Raw genomic sequence first — 18,025 nt, 5'->3', positions numbered from 1 at the left:
TACAAGAAATATCCGTTTATAAGAGCACGGATTTAACATAACTTTGGTATTATAAAGTATATAGAAGCTTACTTATTTCTGTAATTCAAACTAACGTTTATTTAAAAACCAAATATTAAACTAACTAACTAACTTAAATTTTTATTGCAATATACGTTAGACATATGACGTTTTATATGTATATAAATTTATATATTGTATAATTAATCGTTTTATATACACTATTTGTATATTTCATTGTATATCATTGTATATATCGTTGTTTTCTACATTCTTAGTACATACCATCTTTGCGTTTATGCCTTGAATACGCTTAAAATTCTGTTTTATTCTAAATTATTCACGTCCTTGATAAAGAAAGTGTTTACACTTGCAGTCAAACTTATTAAAATAATTACGAGAAGTGCAAGTTTTAGAACTTGCATTTAATTGTAGAATGCACACAAATTCAAACAAATCGTCATCGTCATTATATTTCGCCTACTTTGCGCTACATTTGGTATTCGTCTTTTGTGCAGATGCACATTTTAAAGGCTGCAAAGCTCACATCTGTGAGTTATAGTATCCACAATTGTTTTTATATGAAAAATGTAATTATATACAAATTCATTAAAAGCAAAAACAAAAGCTGAGTATTCGTTGAAATGAATGCATCCAAACAAATAAATAAATAAACGAAACACATTTCACTTGCATAAATTTCAAAATATTTGCATACGCATGCCCACACATCGTCGCTTTTATTTGAAATACCTATGGAAATGTATCTTATGTGACATTAATAATACTAAGTTGTTAACAAAGTCATTGAAACCAAAAAATTAAAACTTTCAAAAGCATTACCTGCAGTTTTACTTAAAAACTTTAATGAAACTCAACTTCAGAGGTAACGAAATACATAATGTCAAACCAAGTTACAAGCCAGTATTTAATTAATTTACAAAAACAACTATAAGACATATAATAATATATATAATATAATAATTACTATATCATTACTTTAGTGCGAACAAATAACTCAATTTATTTCTATAGAACAGATAAGATGAATTATTTCATTATAACATTAAGACGAATAACATCCTCAGGGACCTCAAGATTGATCCGGTCAAAAAATACATAAAGAATAGAGAATTGAATTTATTTACGAAATCTGACAAGCTTACCAACACCGCGTTATTGAATTTTAGAATGGTTTCAAGCCATTCGGGGAGGCATACAGATCTACGGTCAATAATTGCTTAGTCTGATGAAGTGATAATCCAGTCAAGGTGTAGAGAGAGGTTATTAAGATACCTCGCAGTTAATAGAGAGTAAAAGTGTTCAAGTGCATTGATTCAACTAGCCTCAACATAAGTTAATATATGTTCCAGAATATGTGCCTATAAATATCAGGAGCTTTATATATCTTTCAGTTTTTTCTTTCATTCGTAAACACAGGCAGCATCCACCCAGAGTGAGAGTTGGTGACATTGTGATTAACTGGGAGGACAGCATTAAATACTTGGGAAACACTGCAATGCTTACAACCACTTATCAAACACAACAACTTTAGCGCGAAGAACAGAAAACCAGATAATTAATAATGATATATAACCAGATAATTAGACCAGCACCACCGCACTGCCGACTCTTTTATCCAAAAGCTACAAGTTGCTCAAAGTCAGGGTCTCCGAAGACTCTTCAAAGTGCCATGGTACATCCGCACGAATGACATGCTAAGAGACCTTAGAATAGATCCGGACAAAAAATATATATGTGACAGAGCCCTGAAGCTATATGCCGACAGGCTGCCCTACTTAGCACTATCTAATCTCAGAGTAATTACTAACCGCACGGGGCGGTACGCAGATCTTAGATCAATCATTAAATAATCGCGAAGATTATGAGGAATACTCAAATTAGTCAGTGAGATGGGAAGGACTCTGCAGAAACCTCTCAGCTATTAAAGAGTAAAAGCACTCAGATATACTAACTCGGAAGGTTGAACATAACTAAATGTTCATTCACAGCAGTTACTTTTGAATCTATTAAAGTTAGAGAAATATATTTATTTAAAGCTTATATTAACGAAGGAAAAAATTTGTCAACCGGAAGCGCAGAAAACGAAACAAAATTTATGGCAACCAAATTAATTATTGTGGAATCAAAAAATGTCAAACGTCCAGAAAAAATAAAAATCTTTAAGTTGAAAAAATACTTTTTTAATGTTTATATTTATGTGACATTGGTTGTTGTATATTGATTACTTATTTTGAATAAATTATTTCTTCAATATTATTTTATAAAAATATTAATAAATTGTGCCAATACTTTTTATGTTAAAGTTTTATTATATAAAAAAAATAGTTATTTATAGTTTTGTCCGAAGTGAGTTTAATTTCAAATTTTAGATTGAATTGAAAATAGATTGAAAAGAAAGAAATTTTGATATGTATTTTTTCATTGCAAGTCACATATATGGAATTAAATATATTTTATAGTTAAAGACTAAAATTTTAGTATTTAATAAAAATTTAATACTATTACATTTGTTTTTTGTTGTGCCCAATTAAATTTCAATTAAAATGCAATGGAAATAAAAGCAACAAAAGAATTGTTAAAATTGGTTTAAATGTCAGAGGAAAATTCCAATTTAACAGTGACAGCTACAAAAATTTGATAGCGACATTCCATATTTCAAATTTTAACCTGCATCAAGATAGCCTGAAGTCACCATACGAGTCTGATATTTCTGATAGTTGTCCGTTTTGTTAGGGGTAAGAATATTATCAGTTGGACTACCAACTCAACAATACACACTCAATAAGTCTTTGGATTTTTGCATAAAGATTTCAGACCCCCAAACTAGTTGTGAATTTCAAACTGACCAACCAAGTAAGCATGAATGTTTATTAACTAGTTCATATCTGATACAATAGATAACTGACCGAGAGTCTTCATTTTATCCTACACTGCACTTAACAAACTGCTCAACTATTTCAAATTGTTGCTGCTGTACATATATTTGCTGTACTCAAATTATTTTCTTTTAAATATACTGGAGAATCAATCTTTCGTCTGCTCTTATGGACTGTTATATATACCATAGTACTCATCTGCATTATAACAGCACTTTAAAAATATAGTATGTGTTCTATTCTTTAATACCATTTTACTGATTTGATATTTTTTGTTTTCTTATTTTAATGTTTATCTCTTGCTACTGACTTCAAAGTTCTCAAAAATAAAGCGATATGAAAGCTTATATATCAGTTTAAATATGTCAGAGCATACTGTCTTCGCTATATTGCAGAATATATTTAGCGTACTAGTCATACCAACTTACTAGCATGGAATAGCTACCAGTAGCTAAGCCACAGTCAGCAGCAATGCCAGGTTTATTACATTTGAAGAGATTTAAGCTTACATAGTTATGAGCACCTCGTACCAATATCTACTGAAAGCTCCAGCTCCATACCACTCGGTATGTCATATATTTTATTTTAAAATTATAACGACGATAACGACGAGGTCTGCAATTCTATGGAGTGAATAAAACTATATGCTTAAAAGAATGGTATATATACGAAAAATGAACACACTCTCTCTCTTTCTCTCTCTCTCTAATGACTGATACTATTACACAATTCATTATACTCATATGTCTAATTGTTAGAGCATGCGATTAACAAAGTTTTCACTGTACTTCAATTCAAATCAATGTAATATGGCAATTAATTGATTTTAATGTCACAATAATATATTTTGTTTAATTTTTCAAGGCAATAGTAGTCCAAAATATGTCAAGAATGTCCAAAATGTTATTAGACATGTGCTACTAAGACTTTGTATACCGAATTAGTTCCTGATTAATTTCAATTGAAATGTATATATGTATGTTTCAAAGTTTCAAAATTTTAATTAGCGAAAACGAATAAATTTGCAACTAAATGGAAAATTTAATGTTTCAACAACAACATAATTATAATCTAATATATTCTAATACAAACATTTTTTTTATTCTAACTTTTTAAACCAATTCCCACTAAACTGACTTCTAATCAAAATTCCAATCGAATTATGCATTTATTTACAAGAAAATCTTGGTAACATTAATGAAACATTGAACTTTCCACGAAAAGACTGGCATTAGTATAAATCGTACATCACTTCACACAGTATACGCAGGCAGACAACTTCATCAGCCAAATCGAAGAATAAAAGCCATTCCATGTTCCTTGCACTGCTTTACACCAGGCGGTACCATAAAAGCACTCAACCGTAATTATACACAATTTTCGTACAACATTTTTAGATGGAGGAGCAACGACCCGGCAGTACACAGCCAAAGACACTTAATTGACATTCAATGCATGCGGGTGATACCTTAATTGCATAAAACGTTCATTTAAATATTGAGATACAATTCCATACACACAAACACGTACATGTAACACAACAGTGGCCTTCAGCGTTTCGCTATACACAGACTAGCAGACTTATAGTCAGACGCTTACGGCCAGTCCTGATGTTAAAGTATTCTGTATTCTTTTCAAGTCATTAAGTACGAAAATGACTTCATAGTACCATGCTTAAATTTTGGGACACCTACAACTAAATTTTTGAATCCATATATGAAGTCAATAATATTTATTTATACTCTTCCCTGGCTTGGTCATGTCGTGCGAATGGAAAAAAGTGCTCCGGTTAGAAAAGTTTTTAATTTGGTACCTGCAGGTGTAAAGGTCGTCCGCATCTTCGGTAGAAGGACCAGATGACCAACGATTTGGGGGCGCTTGGTACTACCAACTGGCAACAGCAAGCAACTAATCGGGTTGACTGGTAAGTAAGTGACTAAGTAAGTAAGTGGCTTACTTGTTTAGTTGTAAGTAAACATACTATGAGATCTATTGTGCAATCGTAAGAAAAGTCTTTTAAGCTTATCCGAAGAAATTTAAATTGTTAATAAAGCTAAGAAATGTTTATCTCTTCGTATCAATTATTATTTATTCGAACCATTTACAAATAAGTAAATCGATCACAGGAACCTTAAATTTATTTTTTATATTAATAACATGTTCCATAATCAAAAATTTCTATATATAAAATATATGAACAATATTTTTAAAAATTATATAGAGAGTAAGCTGAATATTTTTCTTATACGTTCGAATTTCTGTTAATCAAAATTTTGGAAAAATTTTGTACTAGATTGTACGCTCTCCATAACAAATATTTTACTGTTGAGACCGTACAATGCAAAATTGTTTTTTAAATTCTACGTATCTTTAAATTTTGACACCAGAAATTGACGAAACACAAAAACCGTGTTAAATATTTTGAGGCATTCGAACGGTCCCAACCGCGTAAAGAAATGGCATTTTCTACACAAACTGAGTTCTTCAAAGTTGCGTTCTTGGATGATGAGGAGGAGGACGTACAATGCGAGAGAGTATGTATAAATCTAAAACGATACGAATCCACTGAAGATTTGAGGTCATGGTCAATACGACCAAATACTGTTTCAAGATATCTTACCGATCTAGTACGAAACGAGAACGCTGTTTGTGAATCAGGAAATGCAAACGCCGATGGAGATGCGGGTGACGGAAGCGGTGGTAAAGGAAAAGATAAAAGTGCAGTTGATGCTGATGCTAGGAGGGGACGTGGTTATGGTTCTCCTGGTGCTAGTACGGATGCGACTGCTGGTGCCGGTGGCAAAGGCAAAGGAAAAGATCGTACAGCAGATAAAGTTGGAGTAAGCGGCGATGGTGGTTCAGGAAGAGCTCGAGATGCAGATGCTGGTAAAGGTCCAGGGAAAGGTGTTGTACCAGCAACAGGTCCGGGCGGCGGCCCAGGAAGAGGAGGTGACCAAGGGGTTGGCGCAGGACCCAAAGCAGGACCTAGCGCAAGGTCAGGCGCGGGGCCTGATGCAGGGGCTGGAAAAGGTCCAGGCCAAGGTAGTGGGCCAGGTACAAGCGGCGCAGGTGCTGGAAAAGGAGCTGGTGCCGGTGCTGGTTCAGGTAGAAATCTGAAAGGTGGTGATAGTTTAGTCGAACTGGCTAGCGAACAACTTAGTAAAATGACAGGTATGTTACATAAACAGGGAAAAATGTCAAAAGATGGTGCAGGAGGTCAGGGGCAAGGTGCAGCGCCAATGGATGTAAATACTTTGAAAAAAAATTTGGCGCAAAAACCTAACGACAGTTGCATAGATGAATTGAATAAAAAGGTTAAGTCTTTGGTATCTGCAAATAAAATTAATTCAAGTGATGAAAGTGATTTTATGAAAATCAAAGAGCAAATGGAAAAGATACGAGATGGTTACGATGCCTTACGTGCTGAAAATGTTTACTTACAGCAAATTGTTGAGAAGTGTTCACCTAAACCCGGAAGCAATGTCGCACCCGAAACTAGTACCGATACAAAGTATTTGCAAAATGAAGTTAATAAATTGCGCAGCCAGCTTTCTACATCTAAATCCGGTTCAGGTGGCTATACTGATAAAGAAGTTGAGGCTATTAACACCATTGTTGCAGAACGAAATTCTTTGCGAAATAAATTAAAAGATTTCAAATCACTTGAATCGAAAATGGCAGATTTGCAATCGAAGAGCAGAGAAGCAGACAATCTATCCGCAAGTCTCTCTAATAGCTTGGACTCTCAATCTGAATACATTGAAAACATGGAAGAGAAATATCGACAAATGCAAGAATTTTATAGAGAAAAACTGTGTGAATGCATGATGTCAGGACAGACGCTTGAAATGCAGCTCAGAGAAATGAAGAAGGAACTTTGCTCAGATATGTATGAAATACAAAAACTGGAAATGCAAAACAGCGCTCTTCGCAACGAAATCATGTACAAGGATGTGGCGTTGTGCAACTACGAAACTCTTTGCAAGCAAATCAAATACAAAGCTAAACTGTTCCGAAATTCCGGTTATTCGATGCAGAGAGCAGGTGAAATGTGTTCATGTCAACCAAATTGTGAAAAACAGTAAAATGCATGCAGTTGAGAGTAAATACAACAAAATTTAAAAAAATTTTAATGCAGTTTTATTGTAAATATTACAACTACATTTTAAGAATAAATATTATCCACATAGTTTCTATTGTATTTAAAATTTTTTATCATGGACTGAAAACTTCTCTAATGAAAATTCTGCTATGCTACTCCGCAGTAGAAATAGTATTAAATATCTACTATGATGTTATATACGAGTATTTAAAAGAAATAATATGAATTGTTTTCCACAACAGAAATCAAACCGAAAGTTATATCCAAGAGTGCAGTACAGAAGTGCATTATTCATTTTACAAAATATCTCAAAGTTGTTTCCATACATCTCGCTTTCAAATTGATTTTATAAATATGACATGAAACTTTTAATGAATGAATGATAAACTATCAAATTGATTAATTGATAGCCTTTCAAATGTAATGATTTCAATTTTAATCACAACAATTGACACCTACTTCAACGTAAGAAAAACAGATAGTCCAGTTGGGTAATTGGTTGGCATTGAATCAGTTTTCTGCAAACGCTGCATCGTCTTCTAATGAAATGCTACTTCTTTAAAGTTACGTATCGCATGTAAAACTAAGAAGTAACTAAGAAGTAATTTTTAACAAGGCAGAAAACGAACACTTAGATCCAAACACACGGCTCTTTAGTAGCCATTAGTAGTTAAATACATATTGGTTTAAATGGGCATTTCTCGATAACAACATATTATTTTGCATAAATAATTAATAACAAAAATAAATAAAATTATTTAAGGACTGCTTAAGCTCGTATGTCTCCCACACTCTACACCAAAAATTTATGGAATATCAAATTGCCCCCTTATGTTTCAAATCGATATCTGTTACAGTAACTTCTAATTAATGAAATCAATTCACATTAAAGTGCAATTTCAAATTGCGCTTTAAACTATTAATTTAATTAGACTCACCGAATTTTTCAATTAGAAATAGCACATTTTAATTTAACAATTCTCTTCAGCTAATATTCTGCCCCTGTCTCCATAACTTCCAATCGATTCACATAGAAATTTAACTTCAGTTTGTTCTCCTTAACCGTCAAATTGCTTACCTGTGGGGTAGTTCTTTTAACGTTAAGAAGCATTGCTTTAGCATATCTCCAATATCTTCACTGCTTTATTAATTCGTTAATAAAAATTATTCTAATAGACATAGTTGCAATTTTCGTAAGAGATTTGGTTTACCTTTAGATAACAAACTATTGTAATGAATAAACAATGACTAAAAAACTTAATAAACCAAATATTATTTAAAAAGAAGAACATAACAGTTCTCTTCTATCAGTAATCAAAATATTCATGAGGAATAGACCCATTCTTATTTTGTGAAAATTTAAAATCTATCAAACACTACCCCGATTGTCTTCTCTTTATTAGTATCACTTAAGTTTGGAATTTAAACTTAATTGGACATAATGTGATAGAAATTGAATAGGTCAAAATTCTGAAAATTCAAGAAAAAAGAGATTTACGACATAACCCCACTAAATTTAAGTAAAATTGAATTATAGCAGTTTAGCATTTAAAGAAATGCCATTAGAGAAATCTATGACCTAACCCAACTATATTCTGATATTTAACTATATTTTGATCTAATAAAAATGAATATTGCTCTATTATGGCGTCGACGCCACACATAATATTGTTAGTAAAAAATACGATTGATTGATACAAATTAATAGAATTTGTATAACCGATTAATTTTCTAGAGCTCACTATATCTCCATCTTGAATGGACCAAAAAAAAAAGAAGAAAAATAATATATAATATCCAGAGATGATAAGATTATCCACTACTGACATCGTTTTTATGAATTCTCAGCATGTCGATCTAATGAAAAGTTTTACTTTCTTTTTTGTGAATGTATGAATGTAAGATAGTCACTATCAATAAATGATAATGAAATGGTAATTTAAAAAGCATTTCATGATAATTTTATTCAATTATTCGTAACATAACGAATGCTTTCAGTTTAATTTGAAACTTTTAAATTGTCATTTTAGCTCGTTAAATAAATATGTTACACTCTGACCATTTGGAAAACTCCGACGCATTAGGAAAACTTCTGATTTTGTTATTCGTAAAGGCAAAACTTAATAATATCAAGAAAATACACAGAACAGAAGTTTTTAGGTGTTTATTTGTCAACAAAATACAAGGCAAATAGAAAATATGCTAATGCGAATGGTAAAACTCCTCACACATCTACCTCGATTTGAGTGGATGAGGGGTTGATGGGTTGAGGGGATGAGAGGATGAGGGAAGGAAATTAGCACAAGGAGAACAGAACTAAAATTCAAAAACATCAAACAGGAAAATTGCTAATTTGTTAGGAGCAGAAATTTACTGCATACTTTCACATTTAAGAATGTTTTAATTTGAAATTTAATTTAATTCGAAAGTTTTAATTTTTATTACATGCAAACAACAATCGAATTAAGCAACTTGTGTAAGTTTAGGAAAAAATAAACAAATAAGAGATGTTCACCCCTGCTCTCGCCACTCAAACCAAACAAAAGAAAAGAAATATTTGAAATTTATGGCTAAAAAAAAAATCAAATAAAAAAGTGTTTTTTAAATAAAACCAAAAGACAAACAAAAAATTACAAAACAAACAAATTTACTGTAAAATTGTAAAAAGCAAAGTTATGAAAAGTTTTTCTTGCCTACATTTGTAAACTCATTACACCCACACCCACACCCACCCCGCTCACCTCACCTGCAGCCCCATCCAGCAGCAGCTACAAACTCCGAAAGTATCTCGTCAATTCTGTCTTATCTCTTATCAAGCGTTTTTAGTATTCGCATTTGTTACTAACTTTTTAGCCGAAACAACATTTTTATGCATAATTAATTGTAAAAAATTACACAAAGAGAAATAAACAAATAAACAAATAAAAAAACTGACAAAACTGCCAAAACACAGCCCGAAATTAACAACAATCAACGCCGCCGACAAATAAAAGAGAAAATATCTGAAAAAAGGCGAAAGTATCTGTAAAAGCAAGTGGCGCTGTTCGGATTTGAATAAGAAATAAAATTGTGAAAAGTGATTTAACTACTCCGAGGATTTTATTTGCTTAAGAACAAAATTAAAAATTTGTTTATTGTTTTCCTTTTGTTGTCGGAGAAGAAGACAAATGTGTGGTATTAAACCAAATAAACGCAGACCCAAAACTTGTCATGTGAATTTTTATGACAAATTCTTTGGGAGTATCTCGTACATTGAATGAAACTCCTGAAAACTTTAAGTAGTAAAAATAAGTTAAGTTTTTAGTATAACAGAACGTAAAGTGAAAAAAGAGTCTATTAGCACAACTAATCAGTAACAGTAGCAGTAACAGAAGTGGTAATTAATTAAGAAGAAACCTCGAACTCTTATAGTAGGTAAGTATCATGTAGGAGTAGATTAAACAAATAATGTAGAGTGCCATATAGGCAGATGTTAATAGATATTCCATTTTCAAATGGAATAACTATTCCTTTAAATAGTTCTTTTCTATTTGAGTTGAGAGGATAATACAACCAGAACAGTTTGTGACCAACCACTGCAAGCAATCCCGAAAGCGAAAGAATTTAAAAAAGGTCATTATCTACTTTGAATTTCTCAAGAATTTCTTAGGAAATATTTACTTTTAAATTAAAAAGATCTTGTATTAAGAGAGAGAGAGGGAGAAACAGAGAGAGTGAGAAAGAGGGGGAGAGGGAGGGAGACAAAAGAAAAACATTGTTCATGTTTAGGACAACATAACCCTACTATCTCAATCTAGTTCTTGCAAATGCTAAAAAAAAATAGATTAAATACTCTTTGTACCAACAGCCTTCACACAAAATTGATGTGTCGAATTAGTGGTAACGCCCACCACGCCCACGTGGCATCCAGTTGTATTGTACCCTCTGAATTCCCCAATTAGGACTCTTAGGTTCTTTCTCCTTAATTGTAGAAGAAGTTACACTTGCGAGTGTGCTTTTAAAAAGTTGTTTGTAATTTAATTAGAATGTTAGTGGTATAAGACATTTTTATTTAGTCATCTGTTTCACTGTGATAAAGTTCTTTCACAAATAATAGAGGCTTTTGTTTATAGATACACAGAATAAAATCCCTTCAAAAATCCTGAAACAGTTCTCGATACTTAAAGGAATATCTTGAGTAAAAGTACTTGTAACAGCAGCCAATAAGATCTAGGAAAATTTAATAATCTGTGATGCGAGAAAACACAGTTTTTAATTTAATTATTATACAATAATAATCTCCTTTGATTAGAAGATCCGTGGTTCATTACGTGTCGGCGACGAGTATCGAATAAGATGGAACAATGAGCTGTATGAGCTATATTGATATAGTTAAGCTCATAAAAATTCAGCGCCTTCGTTGGCTTGGTCATGTCTTGCGAATGGAAAAAAGTGCTGCGGTTAGAAAGATGTTTGAGTCGGTACTCGCAGGTAGAAAACGCTGTAGTGGACGTTCGCATTTTCGGCAGATTTGAGGGCGCTCCAACTGGCAACTGACTGGCTGGCTGACGTAGGCTACTCGATGCGATCAAGGACAATACAGGTCTGTAATGCCTAATTAAGTAAGTAAATATCTCTTCAAAAATAAATAAATGAACTTTTAAATTCAACGCTTTCAGTTTCTAGAAGTTATACACTTTTTGATATTCATAAAAAAAAATTTTTTGAGTTCGGATTGAAAGCAGTAAACTTTGCTTTTTAAAAATTGTCAAAAATTATTCTATTCATTATACATGTTTGCATCATCGGTTTTCAAAATGAGAAGATCATCTAAAAAAATTGAATATTAAAAATTTTGGAAACTCAGGTGTTGTATTATTGCAGTTAAAAAATAATCGAATCATGGACATTACCGAATATGTACGCCAAGATCAAAAGATTGACGAACTAATTACAAATGATAGCCGTGAAAAAGGTGGCGGTGGTGATCCAGAAACTACAGGTAAAAATAATGCAAATACTTTAGAAAAAGCATACTCCTTTCTCATAAACGAAAATGATGAAAATGTATTGTCCTCATTATCTGCTAATAACATAAGTGTGAATGATGAAGACGAAGTCATGAAAGTCACTGTTTACGACAGCTTTACCTCAGACAGTGATTACTTAAACGAATTTGTTGAAAAACGTTCAGCTGGAGATGAAGACAATATCAAAGTCATTCTTGAAACTAGCACCGATATAACATATTTGCAAAATGAGGTTAATAAATTACGCCACCAGCTCGCTGAAATTCAATATCAAAACAAATTCAAACCAACTGAGGAGGCCCATTTCGAGAAAAATGTTGACACTACTGACACCATTATAGTAAATCGAAAAGTTTTGCAAGAATTGGAATCCAAAATGAAAGAAGCAGATAGTTTATCGGCAAATCTTTCAAAATGCTTGGATGATCAATCTGAATACATTGATAATATTCAAGACAAATGTCGACAAATGCAAGAATTTTATAGAGAGCAACTATGCGAATGCATCATGTCAGGACAATCTCTGAAATCGCAGAACAGGGAAATGCAAAAGGAACTTTATTCAGATATGTATGAAATACAAAAACTTGCAATGCAAAATGGCGCACTTCGTAATGAGATCATGTATAAAGATGTGGCAGTCCGGAACTACGAAGCTATTTGCAAACAAATTGAGTTTAAGGCAAAAATGTTCCGAAATTCAGGTTATTCAATGGGAAATTCAAGTCAAGAAAATTAAATGTTTGCTATGTAACACCTTAGTTTTTAGTCAAGAGAATTTCTGAGCTGACCATTCAACAGTTACGGGTGCCGCCAATTATTAAAAAAATTTTTATTGTATTTGTTATTGTATCTGTAACTAAAACTGCAGCAATACTTTTTGGGAATATATATTATCCATCTGATATTTTTAATTTTTAATTTGATTATCGCCCACAAAATTCACTTGAAGAATATCACGAATATAAGTAAGACAAGGCATATTTACCGATTATGTCGAACAGAAACTTTACTCCTTATTGTGGGGAATGTAAATAATTAAGACTTACCGTTATCATTTTTGAGTATCATTCAAGAGAGAAAATCTAAGAATGACACTCAAAAATGATAGTCCGCACCTTTGCATAACACGCAACCAACAAGTTGGAGTGCTTACCAAAATTTTGGTGAGCTAAATACTAAATTTACAGCGTGCGTAAACACCCTTATTCGTCAAAAATTTTGCTTGAAGTACAACTCTTGAATTTGAACATGTTCAAGTTCGGTCACTAAAATAAATTTTTGAAATAATATAGTAGACAGACTCAAAACGTAAGAAAATAATGAAATAGCACTAACAAGAACTATCGAAATGAAAATCCGAAACGATAACGTTTGAGAATCAACTTTAGCAAAGTTCGATAAATGAAGTTTGAAATGTAAACATTGTGTAAAAGATATTCTGAACTAAATTCTATTTAAGAAATTATAAAGAAAAAAATTAATAATTTAATAAAATGTAGTAAGCTTTGCTTTTCGGAATATTAAAATTCTTGTATAATTCATAACAGAAATTGAGCAGATCGCTTCAAATTTTCTGTGCTCACAAATTCTAAAAATTCGTATATATTTTGTGCATGTAGTTTAGAAATAATCGAAACATGGAGAATTCTGAGCGTATCCTTGAAGCATTAAAAAAAACAAAGGCAGGAACAAATGACGAAATAATCCACGAAATTGCCACTGCAGAGAAGGTATTTTTTTATCTTATAAGATAATACCAAAAACTAAAATTTCTTATTAAATATGTTTGTAGTTGCCTACCGCCGAAGTTGTTAAGGTTCTTTTTCCCTCCAAGGTAAATGCACCAACCGCTTTGTTGATCCCAGAAGACAAAATTCCTGAGGCTGGCTCCGTAGAAAAATGTATTACTGAAGTTGTTCATCCCACTATCTCAGAGCAATGTGTTGAACTAGTCGCGGAGCTGGCTGCCCTTGAAAGTGTAAGTAAACAAAAATAACAGCGATATATATGCAAATATTATGAGGCTTTCATAGTACCATATATAATCACATATATATATCACATATCACATATATTAGTGATATATTATTCAACAATAATTATCTCTCCTTCAAATAAATATTAAAGAAGTCAGTAAATACTTTTGTAAAAATAGACGGTCTCATAATTCAAAATATCCTCTAACCACACAACATCGCTAGTCGGTAATATTCATTTTTTATATGCAGTATGTTCATTCTAAGAGACCTTTCATTAGTTCGTTAAACTAATGGAATTGTGGACCAGTCTATATTCGGTGAAGAGAACTTTTCTGTAATTACGTTATATCGACCAGTCTGCGGTGTATAATATATTTTCAACATTATGATTTATATTTCTTCTTACAAGTAAGCCCGAAAATTTATTTATAAATTCTTCAAGTAGTAAGCAGACTTAATCAGCGATGTATGTAGTGCTCCAATTACATTGTTAGTATATTTTAAATATCAATATGATATTGATTATAAATTTAAAAATATAATTACTTATCTATTATTCTTATTATTATTTCAGATATCTATTTCTGCAGTAGTGGACGCTTTTGCTGAACTGGATTCAACATATGGAGGCGATTCTGACTCAGAAGCTGGCTCTCATTTCTCTGCAGAATAATTCCTAAAACTTTCTGTTAACATCACAAACATTGTAGTATCTGTGAAGACAACACTGGCCCAGAAACTGGCTCAGAACTCTCTGCGAAAGTTAGATACCGTTTTTCCTGTATTTTTCAAACAATATACCAATTTTTATGCTAACTGTTAGTCGAAAGAAATAATTTAACGAAATAATAAATTAAACTTAAGTTTAATCAATAGAACAGCAACACAATAACGGGTTTTTATTGACAAAGAGGAAATAGTATTTATGTACTGATATATTTAGGAATGCAATAATCCAAAACTGCTCTAATGACATTAGGTACTTCACTAGCTGCATTCCATAAAACTTTATTTCAATGTAAATAATGAAGTCAGATTAAGTTAGGTTAGTTTAAGTTATTGTGGCAGTCAGTGTAGTGATATCGCTGTTTGCATGATATCTTAACACCTTCTACTTATGGAACTTTTACCATGAATTCAGATCGAGAACAATTAATTCGAGGCATAATTACCTTAGGAACTCACTCTGCTACTGAAAGAGTTTTCCACATTTACTACTACTAACACCCTGTATACGTGAGTAAAGTAAAGGTTCTTACTCTGTAATAGATATGATCTCAATTTAGTAAGACAATTCATGTTAGTCTAGAAAAATTTTACATATATTTAAAATCAATTTTATTGACATCAAAATAAAAGCAGTAATATTTGATTTTTATATTTAGATATATTAAATAATGTGATGAATTAAATTAAACAATTTTTCATTTAACATTTTTTCTGTAGCTCAAAATTACTTATTGATATTTAAAATGGCTCAAAATCGCAAAAAGTATAAAACCTCACGAGTGCTTAGGGCTCTGAAAAATACAAAGGGTAGTACTTATACAGAGATCGTGAAAGAGATGACTGAAACAAAAGGTGTAAGTACATTCTAGTCCAATAAATTTGTATTAACTATTTGTATTCCGTCGGTAGAGACACTAGCAAGAATGATTATAAATTAATTAGAGATTAGCTTAAAATTAATTACATTTGTCGAAAAAAAATATAAGTAGTTAAGTCTAGTCGCAAAATAGAGGGAAACCATAGAAATGATAGAATATAAACTTCAATCACAAATTTAAAATTGTTTGATAAGACGTATTGATATATGAAATAAGAAGAAACCTCATATATAAATTTTGTACTGTGATACTATTTCTAAAAGAATTATTAACAAATTTTTTTTAAAATATGGCTACATAATTTCTAAGTTATTAGCGACATGGATTTTAAATGGATTAAAAACTACTACGCGATTAAAGATATATATGCTCCATTCGTGTTTAATACTGAATATGTATTCTGTTCTGATCGAGTAGAGTATTATTCGACACTGGCCTTAATGACGTCAACAGTTTCATCTATTCCTCCACTCCCTACTTTTGGCAATACAATACTGAACGCACTGCATTGCGAATTATTTAATCGTATTTCAAGTAGTCGATCCAGTTCGTCAGTAGTATTAGACTAAAATTGGATAAAATGCTAATTATTGAAAACTAATTGAAAAAGCAAATACAGCCATTGGTCGGACATACCTAAGTCCATGGTACTTAACCAAACAGTTACATATATATAAATACTATCAGCTCATTGTTAAAAGATAAATACATTATGTGCTGCCATCTTTTAAAATTAAACTGCTTAAAAAAGAGTCTTTATATTTAAAATCCAAGTTTAATAAATTTTTACAGCATTTTTGATTTGTACTAAATTTTATGTATTAGAATCAAGTTATTAGACGAATAAGATATGCTTATACGTATTTAATGAATAAGTTATCGATATGTGGTGTTAATCGAAAACTTCATATTTATAATTTCAGTTTACAATTGGAGAAGTCATTGAAGGCCTCACTATTTCGCAGCAATATGTCTCATTTCCTGCATTTGGCAACAAAAAGGAACGAGCAAAAACATACTATGAAGACTTTCAGTATCATGTCTCTAAAAATATGAAGTACTGCGATTTAGTAAAACAATTCGCTAAAAAAGAAAATGTAAGCTTTAAAAATTTAAATAGTGGTGCTTTCTTTTAAACTTTATTAACAATTTTTTATACACATAAACCTATGTTTGTTTTAATCAATATATATATATATATATTGAATCCTTTAACTCCTAGGAGGAGCATAGGGCCGCAATATTATTATTAATTGCGGTTTCTTTAATCAGTTGTTAAAGATGGGCCTACCGAATTATTCAAAATTGGTTGTAACTAATTTACCATATATTTGTTTACTAACATATAGATATATTTATAGTAAGAAGAATTTAAATAAAGTTTAAAGCTTTTCGTTCATTTATATCTATTAAGGTTTCCGTAGAAGACATATTGAGCGTTCTTGATATCCTAGACGAAGAAAATAAGCAGCTTTCAAAACCAAAGAAAAGAGCAAATCGTTTCAGGAAAAAAACTGCTGGTCGTAAAGCTAAGCGAATGAAGGACCACGTGTTATGCAGGTATTGCGGCAAACCTAAGAGATGTAGATCGAAATAAAGTGTCCACCTTATGAATGCCCTTCAGTTTTATATGGACTTTAACACGTTTGAAACCAAATTACTTTGACTGTTGTAACAAATTTTTTGTTATAAATAAAATAATTTATTAGAATAAATTATATGTGATGTAAGTCGAAAGTAAATATTTCTGGTAAAGTATTATTCAAAGAACAACAGGAATAAATAACCTTATTTTCTTATGTGTACAATTTTTGATCCAAAAAGAGCAAATCCAAACAAATATCTGTTAAACATCTTTTAGAATTTTTTGGGGTATTAGCAAAATCTGTGGTACATTTGTTATATCTAAATGTTGTGATATTTGCAGTACAGGGACAATAATAACTCTAGTTGTCATTGTTGAAAATAGTTATATTCAGAATACACCAAAAGTAATTGAAGAGATCCTTGAAATTTATGAATAATCATATCAAAATATTTAGTTGAAATAGATAATTTGATTTTAGAGTAAATATGATTTGTTATACTAACACAGTATATCTCCATATTCTTATTTATATCTGAAAACAGAATTTTTACTATAATTTTGTTTGTGACTACCTAAATGTGCCTTCTTCTCTAGAGCAATTAAATAAATTTCTTTGGAGATACGTTGCCTTATGAATTCTGAAACTTATTTACATTAACAAGCACAGACCCACCACAATGCCTAGATAACCATACTTAAAAATTATTATCCTTGCTATGCGCCTTTAATTAAAATGAAATATATTGTAAGTATTCGGCTTTTTCGGCTAGATTTCGCTGATAAGAAGGAAAGTAACACAGAAAAAAAGAAATAAATATTTTATGCTAATAAGAAAAA

At 31.5% G+C, this 18,025-nt stretch overlaps 4 protein-coding genes across 4 annotated transcripts; all 4 read left to right on the top strand.

Moving 5' to 3' along the window:
- Window positions 1-5,115: 5,115 nt before the first annotated feature.
- LOC119671687 (keratin, type I cytoskeletal 9-like) lies at window positions 5,116-7,078 on the top strand. The gene has a single exon (XM_038082436.1). It carries the CDS (start codon window positions 5,357-5,359, stop codon window positions 6,983-6,985), a length of 1,629 nt encoding a protein of 542 aa, XP_037938364.1. The 5' UTR covers window positions 5,116-5,356; the 3' UTR covers window positions 6,986-7,078.
- Window positions 7,079-11,759: 4,681 nt separating this feature from the next.
- LOC119675320 lies at window positions 11,760-12,916 on the top strand. Its single transcript, XM_038086516.1, has 2 exons — window positions 11,760-12,790; window positions 12,842-12,916. Exon 1 carries the CDS (start codon window positions 11,884-11,886, stop codon window positions 12,748-12,750), a length of 867 nt encoding a protein of 288 aa, XP_037942444.1. The 5' UTR covers window positions 11,760-11,883; the 3' UTR covers window positions 12,751-12,790; window positions 12,842-12,916.
- Window positions 12,917-13,541: 625 nt separating this feature from the next.
- Window positions 13,542-14,901, top strand: LOC119675313. The gene is made up of 3 exons (XM_038086510.1): window positions 13,542-13,744; window positions 13,807-13,992; window positions 14,568-14,901. Exons 1-3 carry the CDS (start codon window positions 13,652-13,654, stop codon window positions 14,664-14,666), a joined length of 378 nt encoding a protein of 125 aa, XP_037942438.1. The 5' UTR covers window positions 13,542-13,651; the 3' UTR covers window positions 14,667-14,901.
- A 519-nt stretch (window positions 14,902-15,420) lies between these two features.
- On the top strand, window positions 15,421-17,289 carry LOC119675307. The gene is made up of 3 exons (XM_038086504.1): window positions 15,421-15,576; window positions 16,524-16,697; window positions 17,015-17,289. The coding sequence occupies exons 1-3, from the start codon at window positions 15,466-15,468 to the stop codon at window positions 17,195-17,197; spliced, it is 468 nt and encodes a 155-aa protein (XP_037942432.1). The 5' UTR covers window positions 15,421-15,465; the 3' UTR covers window positions 17,198-17,289.
- Window positions 17,290-18,025: the final 736 nt, after the last annotated feature.

This window comes from Teleopsis dalmanni, chromosome 1 (genome assembly GCF_002237135.1).
Source record: "Teleopsis dalmanni isolate 2A chromosome 1, ASM223713v2, whole genome shotgun sequence".
Taxonomy (NCBI): Eukaryota; Metazoa; Arthropoda; class Insecta; order Diptera; family Diopsidae; genus Teleopsis; species Teleopsis dalmanni.
Note: the sequence above shows the minus strand (reverse complement) of the source record. Positions and strands in the feature narration are given on the sequence as shown.

Coding starts and splice junctions, on each gene's coding strand:
- LOC119671687 (XM_038082436.1), top strand. CDS start 5,357: ATGGCATTTTCTACACAAACTGAGTTCTTCAAAGTTGCGTTCTTGGAT.
- LOC119675320 (XM_038086516.1), top strand. CDS start 11,884: ATGGACATTACCGAATATGTACGCCAAGATCAAAAGATTGACGAACTA.
- LOC119675313 (XM_038086510.1), top strand. CDS start 13,652: ATGGAGAATTCTGAGCGTATCCTTGAAGCATTAAAAAAAACAAAGGCA. Junction 13,745..13,806: donor AAATTGCCACTGCAGAGAAG/GTATTTTTTTAT, acceptor ATATGTTTGTAG/TTGCCTACCGCCGAAGTTGT. Junction 13,993..14,567: donor AGCTGGCTGCCCTTGAAAGT/GTAAGTAAACAA, acceptor TTATTATTTCAG/ATATCTATTTCTGCAGTAGT.
- LOC119675307 (XM_038086504.1), top strand. CDS start 15,466: ATGGCTCAAAATCGCAAAAAGTATAAAACCTCACGAGTGCTTAGGGCT. Junction 15,577..16,523: donor AGATGACTGAAACAAAAGGT/GTAAGTACATTC, acceptor TTATAATTTCAG/TTTACAATTGGAGAAGTCAT. Junction 16,698..17,014: donor AATTCGCTAAAAAAGAAAAT/GTAAGCTTTAAA, acceptor ATATCTATTAAG/GTTTCCGTAGAAGACATATT.